Below are 14,762 nucleotides of genomic sequence, written 5' to 3'. Positions count from 1 at the left end.
AGTGAACGGTGGAACGGGGAAATGAATCAAAATGGTCAAATGGCTGTTTTTTCAACTTTTTGCCTCCTATAAAAAAAAGGAATAAAAAGTTATCAAACCATCAGACCTTCCCCAAAGTGGTGACAATACAAACTACATTTTGTCTCACATAGGAAGCCGCCTCACCCAGCTCCATACACATAAATATAAAAAAGTTACAGGTGTCAGATGAGGATTTTTTTTCTATTTTTCAAAGTATTAAATTTTTTTTAAAGGATATCGAAGCGTTACAAATATTATATAAATTTGGTATTGCCATGCTAGTACTGACCCACAGAATACAGGTAATATGTCCTTTTTGCCACATTATGAATTCCATAAAAATTAAACCCATTACAAATTGTATAATAAATTATTATTATTATTATTATTATTATTATTATTATTATTATTATTATTATTTCTTTATTTTTACCAATTTCATCTCATTCTAAATTGTTTCCAGCTTCCCAGTACATTGCACAAGATATTGGATGGCGTCATCACAAAGTACAATTTCCTTTACAAACAATAAGCCATCATTTGACTCTGTGAACTGAAAATGAAAAAAATATGGCTTATGGTGGAAGGGATAAAATGGAAATGCAAAAACAAAAATTGGCTAATGTATGAAGGGAATGAATGAATTTAGTTTTGGTGTAAATTACTAAAAGTAATACATTTTCCCAATTTTTCTTTACCTTTCTTTACTAGAGCTTTTCACACATCCAAATATTACTGTGCCGAGAAATGAACTGATTGAAGGACATCTCATGACCCTGACATGTGCTATGACTCTTAATACATACAGAAAGTCCACAGTTCTCCAGTTTGCTTTCTATATAGATGGACGGAAGGTTCAAGATTTTTCTAAATCTAATACATATGAGGTTCAGTCTGCTCAGCTGGAGGATTCTGGGAAATATTCATGTGAGGTGGAAACTACAGATGGCAGAGTAAGGAAGAGAAGTGCAGAGACAATAATCCAGATAGAAGGTGAGTATAGACAATGGTTGTGTCTTCTACATGGGAGAACTTCTTACTTTATCTGGAACATGAATGAATGTACCTTTGGTGTAAATCACTATAAATAATACTTTCTCCCATCTATACCTTCCATTATTAGAGATCTTCTCACATCCAATCATTACTGTGACCAACAATGTAGTGACTGAAGGAGATCCCATGACCCTGACATGTGACACGACTCTTAGTCCAAACAGATGGACCACAAGACTGGAGTTCGCGTTCTACAGAGGTGGAATGAAGATTCGGGATTTTTCTCCATCTAATACATACGAGGTTCAGTCTGCTCAGCTGGAGGATTCTGGGAAATATTCATGTGAGGTGGAAACTAAAGATGGGAGAGTAAGGAAGAGAAGTGCAGAGACAATAATCCAGATAGGAGGTGAGTATAGACAATGGTCATGTCTTCTACATGGGAGAACTTTTTACTTTATCTGGAACATGAATGGATGTACTTTTGGTGTAAATCACTATAAATAATACTTTCTCCCATCTATACCTTCCATTATTAGAGATCTTCTCACATCCAATCATTACTCTGACCAACAATGTGATGCTTCAAGAAGATCCCATGACCCTGACATGTAAAATAGCTCTTATTCAATACATAAAGCCTACAGAAGTGCAGTTTGCTTTCTATATAGATGAACGGAAGGTTTAGGATTCTTCTCCATCTAATAAATATGAGGTTCAGTCTGTTCAGCTGGAGGATTCTGGGAAATATTCATGTGAGGTGGAAACTACAGATGGCAGAGTAAGGAAGAGAAGTGCAGAGAGAATAATCCAGATAGGAGGTGAGTATAGACAATGGTCATGTCTTCTACATGGGAGAACTTCTTACTGTATCTGGAACATGAATGAATGTACTTTTGGTGTAAATCACTATAAATAATACTTTCTCCCATCTATACCTTCCATTATTAGAGATCTTCTCACATCCCATCATTACTGTGACCAACAATGTAGTGACTGAAGGAGATCCCATGACCCTGACATGTGACACGACTCTTAGTCCATACAGACCGGCCACAAGACTGGAGTTTGCTTTCTATAGAGATGGACGGAAGGTTCAGGATTCTTCTCCATCTAATAAATATGAGGTTCAGTCTGCTCAGCTGGAGGATTCTGGGAATTATACATGTCATGTAAGAACCTCAACCAACGCTACAATGAAGATCAGTGATGGGCACAACATATGGGTACAAGGTAGGTAATCCAAATGGTAAAATAAATGTTTCAAAGTACACATTATTCAATCTGGAGCCACCGATGAGCTCCCAATTTACTGGTAGCACACCCCCATCTGAACAGATTGGACCGTTACCTACTGTCTCTGTTTCCTTTCTCTCATAGATTATAAACCCTCGTGGACAGGACCCTCTATCCCAGTTGGTCACTGTTAATCTAGATTCACATGACAGTGATTAATGGCTGCGCGACGTCCATTTTTTTTTTTTTTTTTTTTTTTTAATGGACGTCACACAGCAGCATTAAATTTAATGTCAGTGAGTCAATTGTCACAGACTGTCAAAATATAGATCATGTCCTATTTTTGGCCGTTTTCATGAATCCCTTTATTCACCCAAATGTATGGGAAACCAGTGAAAGGCTGAGGCCCTGGAATGTTTCAGATTCTGCTGTGTTTTTTTTAAAGCCAAAGAAAGGAGTGGATTAAGCAGAAGGTAGAAGAATAAGAACTTCGTATATATTTCCCATTTCTTTTGTAGACATTCTTAGCTTTGGCTCATAAAACCGCAGCAAAATCTGCAACAAAAAAATAAAAAAGATGTGTTTCTGCAATGCGGTTCCTCAGCCAAAAACTGATTTTTACCACTGGCGTTTTGCAGCTCGGTCATGTGCATATAGCCTTAGTATTGTAACTCTTTTGTGTAAACCCTCAAATGCACAGCACCATGGAATTAATATAATAATGTAAATGGAATTATTCTAGTAATACTGTATAACTCCTTGGAATGAATATAATAATGTACAGAACACGATGGAATGAATATAATAATGTACAGAACACAATGGAATGAATATAATAATGTACAGAACACGATGTAATTAATATAATGTACAGAACACAATGTAATTAATATAATAATGTACAGCACCATGGAATGAATATAATAATGTACAGAACACGATGGAATGAATATAATAATGTACAGAACACGATGGAATGAATATAATAATGTACAGCACCATGGAATGAATATAATAATGTACAGCACCATGGGATTAATATAATATACAGCACCATGAAATTAATATAATAATGTCCAGCACCATGAACTTAATATAATAATTAGAGATGAGCGAACACTAAAATGTTCGAGGTTCGAAATTCGATTCGAACAGCCGCTCAATGTTCGTGTGTTCGAACGGGTTTCGAACCCCATTATAGTCTATGGGGAACAGATACTCGTTAAGGGGGAAACCCAAATCCGTGTCTGGAGGGTCACCAAGTCCACTATGACACCCCAGGAAATGATGCCAACACCTCTGGAATGACACTGGGACAGCAGGGGAAGCATGTCTGGGGGCATCTAACACACCAAAGACCCTCTATTACCCCAACATCACAGCCTAACAACTACACACTTTACACACTCAATACCACCTCTCTGACAGTAGGAAAACACCTTGAAACATGTGTATTTGGCACTTGCAGTGAGGAGAGCTTGTCACCAGCAGTGAATTTGGCCCTTGTAGTAAGTTGAGGTTGGCACCAACATTTGTTTTGAAAATCAGGGTGGATTGAGCCTCTAACCAGCAGAGTTTGGGCAAATTCATGGTGGAGGGAGCCTCTAAACACCCCAGTTTGGACCAATTCATGGTGGAGGGAGCCTCTAACCACCCCAGTTTGGACCAATTCATGATGGAGGGAGCCTCTAAACAGCCCAGTTTGGGCAAATTCATGGTGGAGGGAGCCTCTAAACAGCCCAGTTTGGGCAAATTCATTGTGGAGGGAGCCTCTAAAAACCCCAGTTTGGACCAATTCATGGTGGAGGGAGCCTCTAAAAACCCCAGTTTGGACCAATTCATGGTGGAGGGAGCCTCTAAAAACCCCAGTTTGGACCAATCCATGATGGAGGGAGCCTCTAAACAGCCCAGTTTGGGCAAATTCATGGTGGAGGGAGCCTCTAAAAACCCCAGTTTGGACCAATTCATGGTGGAGGGAGCCTCTAAAAACCCCAGTTTGGACCAATTCATGGTGGAGGGAGCCTCTAAACAGCCCAGTTTGGGCAAATTCATGGTGGAGGGAGCCTCTAAAAACCCCAGTTTGGACCAATTCATGGTGGAGGGAGCCTCTAAACAGCCCAGTTTGGACCAATTCATGGTGGAGGGAGCCTCTAAACAGCCCAGTTTGGGCAAATTCATGGTGGAGGGAGCCTCTAACCAGCCCAGTTTGGACCAATTCATGGTGGAGGGAGCCTCTAAAAACCCCAGTTTGGACCAATTCATGGTGGAGGGAGCCTCTAAACAGCCCAGTTTGGACCAATTCATGGTGGAGGGAGCCTCTAAAAACCCCAGTTTGGACCAATTCATGGTGGAGGGAGCCTCTAACCAGCAGAGTTGTGGGAAAGCAGGGTGGAGGGAGCCTCTAACCAGCAGAGTTGTGGGAAAGCAGGGTGGAGGGAGCCTCTAACCAGCAGAGTTGTGGGAAAGCAGGGTGGAGGGAGCCTCTAACCAGCAGAGTTGGTGGAAATCAGGGTGGAGGGAGCCTCTAACCAGCAGAGTTGGGGGAAATCAGGGTGGAGGGAGCCTAGTATTAGCAGAATTGTGCAACACTTATGGTGGATGAGTATGAGGATGCGGAGGAATTGGAGAGGTTGAGCACAGACATGGAGTTTCATGTTGGGGTGCTTTACACAGGTGGGCACAAAAATGAAGGCTCTATCCAGTGGTGGTTCATTTTTATCAAAGTGAGCCGGTCGGCACTCTCAGCTGACAGACGGGTGCGCTTGTCAGTGATGATGCCACCGGCTGCACTGAACACCCTCTCAGATAGGACGCTGGCGGCAGGACAGGACAGCACCTCCAAGGCATATAGGGCAAGTTCAAGCCACAGGTCCAACTTCGACACCCAATACGTGTAGGGCGCAGAGGGGTCGGAGAGGACAGGGCTGTGGTCGGAAAGGTATTCCCGCAACATGCGCCTATACTTCTCACGCCTGGTGACACTAGGACCCTCCGTGGCGACACTTTGGCGAGGGGGTGCCATCAAGGTGTCCCAGACCTTAGACAGTGTGCCCCTCGTTTGTGTGGACCGGTGAGAACTTGGTTGCCTACTGGAGGAACTGCCCTCCCTGCCGCCAACGTCACATGCTGGAAACATCTCCATCATATTCTGCACCAATTGCCTGTGGCAAGCATTGATGCGATTGGCCCTCCCCTCTACCGGAATAAAAGACGAGATGTTGTTTTTATACCGGGGGTCAAGGATAGCAAAGATCCAGTACTGGTTGTCCTCCATGATTTTGACAATACGCTTGTCGGTTGTAAAGCACCCCAACATGAACTCAGCCATGTCTGCCACAGTGTTAGTTGGCATGACTCCTCTGGCCCCACCGGAAAGTTCAATCTCCATTTCCTCCTCATCCTCCATGTCTACCCATCCGCGCTGCAACAATGGGACGATTCGAAGTTGCCCGGAAGCCTCCTGTATCACCATCACATCATCGGACAACTCTTCTTCCTCCTCCTCCTCCTCCTCCTCCTCCTCCATTAAACGCAGTGAAGCGGACAGATGTGTGGACCTACTCTCCAGCTGTGACGGATCGGATGCTATCCCTAACTCCTCTGTTTGATCTGAGTTATCCCTGATGTCAATCAGGGATTCTCTCAGAACACACAAGAGCGGGATTGTAAGGCTCACCATCGCATCCTCAGAGCTCACCCTCCTTGTGGACTCCTCAAAGACCCGTAGGATGTCACAAAGGTCTCTCATCCATGGCCACTCATGGATGTGAAACTGAGGCAGCTGACTTTGTGGCACCCTAGGGTTTTGTAGCTGGTATTCCATCAAAGGTCTCTGCTGCTCAACCACTCTATTCAACATCTGAAACGTTGAGTTCCAGCGTGTGGGGACGTCGCACAAAAGCCGGTGTTGTGGCACATGCAGGCGTTGCTGGAGAGATTTTAAGCTAGCAGCGGCTACTGTCGACTTGCGAAAGTGGGCGCACATGCGCCGCACTTTCACCAGTAGCTCTGGAACATTGGGGTAGCTCTTTAGGAAACGTTGCACCACTAGGTTGAAGACGTGGGCCAAGCATGGAACATGTTGGAGTCCGGCAAGCTCCAGAGCTGCTACCAGGTTCCGGCCGTTATCACAAACGACCATGCCTGGGCCCAGGTGCAGCGGCTCAAACCATATTGCCGTCTCATCGAGGAGGGCATCCCTCACCTCGGAGGCAGTGTGCTGTCTGTCCCCCAAGCTGATCAGCTTCAGCACAGCCTGCTGACGTCTACCAACGCCAGTGCTGCAACGTTTCCAACTTGTAGCTGGGGTCAATCTAACAGCGGACCAGGAGGCGGTGGCGGAGGAGGAGGCGGTAGAGGAGGAGGAGGAGGGGGGTGTTCTTCTCGTGTCCCTGCCAGGAATGTTAGGCGGGGAGACGAGGTACACCAGGCCAGTTTGGGAAGCAGTCCCAGCCTCAACTACATTCACCCAGTGTGCCGTCAGTGAAATGTAGCGTCCCTGTCCGCATGCACTTGTCCACGCATCGGTGGTCAAGTGGACCTTTGTGCAAAGCGCGGAACTAAGGGCCCGCCTGATGTTGAGTGACACGTGCTGGTGCAAGGCGGAGACGGCACACCGGGAGAAGTAGTGACGGCTAGGGACGGCATAGCGAGGTGCCGCAGTTGCCATCAGGTCCAGGAAGGCGGGAGTTTCAACAAGCCGGAACGCCAACATCTCCTGGGCCAGCAGTTTAGCGATGTTGGCGTTCAAGGCTTGCACGTGTGGGTGGTTAGCAGTGTATTTCTGCCGCCGCTCCAATGTCTGAGAGATGGTGGGTTGTTGTAAAGAAGCGCCTGACGGTGCCTTTGATGGTGCAGGAGAAGGAGATAAGACAGGAACAGGGGAGGATGAGGAAGAAGTCAACAAAGTGGCGGAGGCAGATGAAGTGGTGTCCTGGCTCGTCCTCTGGAGTGCATCGCCAGCACAGTCAGCAGTGGCAGTGGCAGAGGCAGAGGCAGTGGCAGAGGCAGTGGCAGTGGCGTGAACGGCAGGCGGCCTTTGTCCTGCCATTGCTGCCTGCCACTGATTCCAGTGCTTGGATTCCAAATGACGGCGCATTGAAGTGGTGGACAGGTTGCTCTTCTCAGAGCCCCTAATCAATTTCGAGAGGCAAATTGTGCAGACAACACTATATCTGTCCTCGGCACATTCCTTGAAAAAACTCCACACCTTCGAGAAACGTGCCCTCGAGGTGGGAGTTTTTCGGGGCTGGGTACGAACTGGAACATCTTGGGAGATTCCGGGTGTGGCCTGGCTTCGCCTAAGCTGCTGACCTCTGCCTCTGCCTCTAGCTACCCTTTTTGGTGCTGCACCTGCCTCAACATCCACACTACTTTCCCCGCTTGACACTACTTTCCCCGCTTGAGGACACTGACCCGACCTGGACAGGGGGTGTCCAGGTCGGGTCAGTGTCCTCATCATCCACCACTTCCTCTTCCAACTCCTGTCTCATCTCCTCCTCCCGCACAATGCGCCGGTCAACTGGATGCCCTGACGGCAACTGCGTCACATCATCGTCGATGAGGGTGGGTTGCTGGTCATCCACCACCAAATAGAACGGAGATGGAGGAGACTCTAGTGTTTGAGCATCTGGACACAGATGCTCCTCTGTTAGGTTCGTGGAATCGTGACGTGGAGAGGCAGGTTGAGGGACAATGAAAGGAGCGGAGAACAGCTCTGGGGAGCAGGGACAGTTGGGGTTATTGTTCTGTGAAGCTTGGGAATTTTGGGAGGAAGGAGGACAAGACTCTTGGGTAATAGGAGGAGAGGAGGCAGAGTCTGACTGGCTGCTGGACAATGTGCTGTAAGCGTTCTCTGACAGCCATTGCAAGACCTGCTCCTGGTTCTCGGGCCTACTAAGGTTTGTACCCTGCAGTTTAGTTAATGTGGCAAGCAACCCTGGCACTGTGGAGTGGCGCAATGCTTGCTGCCCCACAGGAGTAGGCACGGGACGCCCTGTGGCTTCACTGCTATCTTGCTCCCCAGAACCATTCCCCCGACTTCGCCCACGGCCTCGCCCACGTCCCTTTCCGGGAGCCTTGCGCATTTTGAATTCCCAGTTAGAAATTGGCACTATATACCAGTAGCAAGAAATGAGGGTATTTATAACCCCAATATATTCTTTGAATTCCCAGTCAGACAATGGCACTATATACCAGTAGCAAGAAATGAGGGTATTTATAACCCCAATATATTCTTTGAATTCCCAGTCAGACAATGGTACTATATACCAGTAGCAAGAAATGAGGGTATTTATAACCCCAATATATTCTTTGAATTACCAGTCAGACAATGGCACTATATGGCAGTAGCAAGAAATGAGGGTATTTATAACCCCAATATATTCTTTGAATTCCCAGTCAGACAATGGCACTATATACCAGTAGCAAGAAATGAGGGTATTTATAACCCCAATATATTCTTTGAATTCCCAGTCAGACAATGGCACTATATGGCAGTAGCAAGAAATGAGGGTATTTGTAACCCCAATATATTCTTTGAATTCCCAGTCAGACAATGGCACTATATACCAGTAGCAAAAATTGTGGGTGCATGTAACCCCAATATATTCTTTGAATTACCAGTCAGAAACTGGCACTATATGGCAGTAGCAAGAAATGATGGTATTTGTAACCCCAATATATTCTTTGAATTCCCAGTCAGACAATGGCACTATATACCAGTAGCAAGAAATGACGGTATTTGTAACCCCAATATATTCTTTGAATTCCCAGTCAGACAATGGCACTATATACCAGTAGCAAAAATTGTGGGTGCATGTAACCCCAATATATTCTTTGAATTACCAGTCAGAAACTGGCACTATATGGCAGTAGCAAGAAATGAGGGTATTTGTAACCCCAATATATTCTTTGAATTCCCAGTCAGACAATGGCACTATATACCAGTAGCAAGAAATGAGGGTATTTATAACCCCAATATATTCTTTGAATTCCCAGTCAGAAACTGGCACTATATACCAGTAGCAAGAAATGAGGGTATTTATAACCCCAATATATTCTTTGAATTCCCAGTCAGACAATGGTACTATATACCAGTAGCAAGAAATGAGGGTATTTATAACCCCAATATATTCTTTGAATTACCAGTCAGACAATGGCACTATATACCAGTAGCAAGAAATGAGGGTATTTATAACCCCAATATATTCTTTGAATTACCAGTCAGAAACTGGCACTATATGGCAGTAGCAAGAAATGAGGGTATTTGTAACCCCAATATATTCTTTGAATTCCCAGTCAGACAATGGCACTATATGGCAGTAGCAAGAAATGAGGGTATTTGTAACCCCAATATATTCTTTGAATTCCCAGTCAGACAATGGCACTATATACCAGTAGCATGAAATGAGGGTATTTGTAACCCCAATATATTCTTTGAATTACCAGTCAGACAATGGCACTATATACCAGTAGCAAAAATTGTGGGTGCACGTAACCCCAATATATTCTTTGAATTCCCAGTCAGACAATGGCACTATATGGCAGTAGCAAAAATAGTGGGTGTATATAGCCCCAATTCTATTGCTAGGGGACTTGCAGGGTATTTCTGAGGTGAAGATGGGGGGGCACACCGTTGGAACGGGGATTTGGGGTGTATATATGGGGTATACGGGAATACACTGAGCCACCATGTGGCCCCTTCTTGGGTTGCTTTTCAACACATATTTCACATCATGAAGAACAAATAATACTGGATTTTTACAAGCCTCGAACCCCGGTCTAGGTCTAATGTCTGTTCCTTTCTTATATTAAGGGAGAGGGAAAAAAATTACTTCAGTGATACGTTTAGCGTACATAGACTGACTATTAATGTGTATCCCACTTAGTGTTGTTAGGGTTACACACCGTCACAACCTGGCTAAAGCTTCTATAGCTGTTAATAAAGTCAACATAACTTTACGGTATCCAAAAAGACAGCTGGTACCGACAGAGAGCAAGACAAATGTCAACCAAAGCTGTGAGCTCTGAACACCCACAGTGACTTTGGCGTCATCATCATTATAAGGGAGCGGGTGGTAATAAATAACTTGGCAGTACCTAAAACCCAAAAAGCTTATACAACTATATTTACATTAAGATACACAAATGACACTTTTCAATAGCATGTCATGAGACAAGCTGATAAGCTCTTCCTTTGTGCAGTGCTATTTGAAAGTTAAACGCTGCCTTTATTTTAATTCTGGAGAAGGTGCAGACATTAGATTTAGAACATGTTGTCTTCATTGTCCAAATCCTCTATATAGGTAACGTGTTTTTCGGACCGAGCTGTCTGGGAACGAGCTGGTGCAGCACTGACAACCTGGGTGAATATGGCAAGAGCCTGAGATGTAGGGTGAATGAATCCCCAAATTATTTGTGGAATTCCCAGTGAGACAATGGCACTATCTACCAGTAGCAAAAATTGTGGGTGCACGTAACCCCAATATATTCTTTGAATTACCAGTCAGACAATGGCACTATATACCAGTAGTAAAAATTGTGGGTGCACGTAACCCCAATATATTCTTTGAATTCCCAGTCAGACAATGGCACTGTATAGCAGTAGCAAAAATTGTGGGTGCACGTAACCCCCATATATTCTTTGAATTCCCAGTCAGACAATGGCACTGTATAGCAGTAGCAAAAATTGTGGGTGCACGTAACCCCAATATATTCTTTGAATTACCAGTCAGACAATGGCAGTATATACCAGTAGCAAAAATTGTGGGTGTATATAGCCCCAATTCTATTGCTAGGGGACTTGCAGGGTATTTCTGAGGTGAAGGTGGGGGGGCACACCGTTGGAACGGGGATTTGGGGTGTATATATGGGGTATACGGGAATACACTGTCAGTGTATTCCATTCAGGATCCTGGGAAAGCTGGGTTGCGGCGATTGAGCCCGTCAGTGCCACGTTACACTGACAAGCTTCTCCCTGGAATTTAACTCTTACAAGAGCTGTTGTGGTTGTCTTCTCCTTCCTATCCTAGCCTGTCCCTGCCTACCCAGAATCTAAGCCCTAGCTAACTGGACGGAAACCTCCGTCCCCGGTGAATTGCAAGCTCAGAATGACGCGAACCTGGGCGGCGCTGTTCTTTTAAATTAGAGGTCACATGTTTTCGGCAGCCAATGGGTTTTGCCTACTTTTTTCAACGTCACCGGTGTCGTAGTTCCTGTCCCACCTACCCTGCGCTGTTATTGGAGCAAAAAAGGCGCCAGGGAAGGTGGGAGGGGAATCGAGTAATGGCGCACTTTACCACGCGGTGTTCGATTCGATTCGAACATGCCGAACAGCCTAATATCCGATCGAACATGAGTTCGATAGAACACTGTTCGCTCATCTCTAATAATAATGTCCAGCATCATGGGATTAATATAATAATATCTATCATCATGGAATTAATATAATAATATAAAGCACCATGGAATTAATATAGTAATGTACAGCACCATGGAATTAATATAATAATGTGCAGCACCATGGGATTAATATAATAATGTACAGCACCATGGAATTAATATAGTAATGACAGTCTTTTTTTACTCGGTGTTCAGTGGGAGGGTATTATGTGGATAGGTGCCTCCCTATGGGCTGTGCAATCTCTTCCGCATATTTTGAGCTGTTTGCCACATTTGTCAAATGGGTAGTGCGGGAAGATTCCAATTTGAAATCTATTTTACATTATCTTGACGACTTCCTGTGTATTGGTCCGGCAGGTTCCACTGTGTGCTTGGTCCTTTTGTTTACCTTGCAGCAATTAGCTCGCCGTTTTGGCATACCTCTTTCCCCCGGAAAAGACGGAAGGACCGACCACACAGCTTAAGTTTTTGGGCATTGAGATTGACTCTGTCGCAATGGAATGTCGATTGCCTGTAGATAAGCTAGAGGATTTGCGGAGGGAGGTGGATCGTTTGTGTTCTTTCCACAAGGTGCGGTTGCGCCAATTGCAATCCATCCTAGGTAAATTGAATTTTGCATGTAGAATCATCCCTATGGGGAGAATATTCTGTAGGCGTTTGGCACAGGCGACGGCCGGGGTTTCTAGTCCGGAGCATTTTGTGAGGGTCACAGCTGAGCACAGGGTGGACTTGCGGGTTTGGTCATCCTTTCTCTCTCACTACAACGGCAGATCTGTTTGGCAGGATACTTGGAGGGATAACTTTGACCTCTCCTTGTATACTGATGCCTCGGGCAGTTTAGGCTTTGGGGCTTACTTTCCACTGGTTTGCTGGTGAATGGCCTGTTTCCTGGAGAGAGGCTGGATTTACCCGTAACTTAACATTGCTCGAGCTTTTCCCGATTGTTGCTGCTCTTGAGGTGTGGGGTCCCATGTTCTGCAACAGGCGAGTTCATTTTTTGTGTGACAACCTGTCAGTCGTTAATGTGTTAAACAATTTTCCCAGGACACCTCTGGGATCTGGCGTTCGGATGGCCATGAGTTTGGTGGGTCGCTCTCTTCGTTTCTCTACGTGGAAGGCGTATGTCCGCACTTGGCAGGAATGGTTGGTTTATTGCAGTACGGTAGGCCACGATAGCTACACGGGTGCTCCACTTTCTCTGTTATTGTCATGGTTAGGTTCCTGTTATTTGGAGGGTAGGTCCAAGGCTGTTGCCCGCAGGAGCCTGACGGCTCTGTCCTTTTGGTTAAAATTTTTTGGATTGGCTGATTCCATCAAGAATTTTTTAGTCTGCCGGGCTCTTCTGGGTTTCAGCTGTTCCTCCCCTCCGCCGGACACTAGGCGCCCGGTGTCCTTTCGCCTTTTGGAATCCATGTTGCCACAGCTCTGTTCTGTTTGTAAATCTGCTTATGAGACTCAATTATTTGCAGTGGCTTTTTCCTTAGCCTTTTTTGGAGCATTCCGGGTCAGCGAATTGGTTAGTTCCTCTGGCTTGGTGCATGATGGCTTGTTGTTTTCAGATGTCGTGGTATGTGAAGATAGTGTTACCTGCCGGATACGGCATAGCAAGATGGATCAGGCAGGTAGAGGGGTGGTTGTGTGTTTGTTCCCAGTGTCTGGTGCCTCTTCTTGTCCGGTGTTGGCGGTTGCCAGGTTTTTGGCCCTGCGGCGGAGCCTTTTTGATTCATTTGTCGGGTAAAGCTCTTTATCGTTTTCAGTTTGTTACTGTATTCCACAAGGTTCTGCGCAGTTTGCATATATCTCCCAATCAATATAATTCCCATTCATTCCGGATTGGTGCAGCGACTGAAGCGTCCAGGTGTGGACTGCCTGAGTCTACCATCATACGCATCGGTCGTTGGGCGTCACGGCGTTATCATCTTTATGTCCGCCCGGAACTGCTGTAGTTTTTGTCCTTTCATTCGTTTTTTGCCTGCTTTTCCTTTTGTTTTGTTGTTGTCACATCTGTGCATTTTCCTTTTTCTCCAGGTGCAGATCTGTGTCTAGTTTGGATAGTTGGTCACTCTTATGTACACTGGGGAGCCCTCAGAGCTGCCGTTAGGCCTAATGGTAGACAACTCGGTTTTTCATGCCACCAGGCTTTAGTTAGATGGATAGGTGTTAGAGGTATGTTGTGGTCTGGACTGTTACCTTCTTTGCATTTTCATTCCCAGTTGGATCGCCCTCCTAACGTCCTTGTACTGCATGCGGGCAGTAATGATCTGGGCATCCGTACCTGCCGGGAACTCATCCAGGATATCATGTATGATTTGCTGCGGATTTGGTCCTCATATCCCGATATTGTTATTGCGTGGTCAGACATTGTCGCCCGGCTGGCCTGGAGACACGCTCGTTCTGTCTCCAGGTTGAATAAAGCCAGGCGTAAGGTTAATACCGCTGTCTCGGCCTTTGTAACTCGTAATGGGGGTATTGTTGTGCGCCACCGAGATTTGGAAGTACCACAGAGCGGCCACATGAGTCGGGATGGGGTTCATCTGAATGATGTGGGCTATAATCTCTGGATTTTAGCTTTACAAGATGGTGTTGAGAAGGCTGTGCAGGTGTGGGCGGACTATCATGCATAAGGCATCAAGCATGATAGTGTTGGCGATAGGAAGGTCTTGCAGGGCACGCTCCTAAGGGGAGTTCCGGTCAAATACAGTGGACCCATGGAAGGGTACTTCTGCAAATGTTTGTTAACAAAATAGTAAAAGTATCAACGTGAAGTAGGAGATCACGGCAGTACCAGGACATCTTTGTCTTCTCCCGTGTCGGCGAGATGCGGCTGGGAGGTGGTTTGTGCTGCCTTTTTTCTCATATGTGGGCCCTGTTAGACCTTCCATTTAATATTATTATGTTATTTACTTCAACATGTTTTATTTCAATAAATTGGCTGTTGTGGCCACTTCCATTCCATCGTACCTGTTGTATGAGTTCAAGTTATTTTGGGAAGTAGTTAGAATCACACTGGAAAGGGGGGAGAGGGTGGGGGTCCTCATTATTATTAAAATTTTATGACATAGAAATATCCTGGTCATGCACATGACAGTGAAAAACAGCCATGTGAC

At 45.4% G+C, this 14,762-nt stretch overlaps 1 protein-coding gene across 1 annotated transcript in view; it reads left to right on the top strand.

The window, feature by feature from the left end:
• LOC142214626 (uncharacterized) overlaps positions 1–14,279 on the top strand; it is a 41,130-nt gene extending 26,851 nt beyond the window's left edge. The window contains 6 exon segments of the mRNA XM_075283563.1: positions 733–1,014; positions 1,145–1,320; positions 1,733–1,838; positions 1,969–2,250; positions 13,125–13,222; positions 13,869–14,279. Of these exon segments, the coding sequence (XP_075139664.1) occupies positions 733–1,014; positions 1,145–1,320; positions 1,733–1,838; positions 1,969–2,250; positions 13,125–13,222; positions 13,869–14,279 (1,355 nt within the window).
• Positions 14,280–14,762: the final 483 nt, after the last annotated feature.

This window comes from Leptodactylus fuscus, chromosome 7 (assembly GCF_031893055.1).
Source record: "Leptodactylus fuscus isolate aLepFus1 chromosome 7, aLepFus1.hap2, whole genome shotgun sequence".
Lineage (NCBI taxonomy): Eukaryota > Metazoa > Chordata > Amphibia > Anura > Leptodactylidae > Leptodactylus > Leptodactylus fuscus.
Note: the sequence above shows the minus strand (reverse complement) of the source record. Positions and strands in the feature narration are given on the sequence as shown.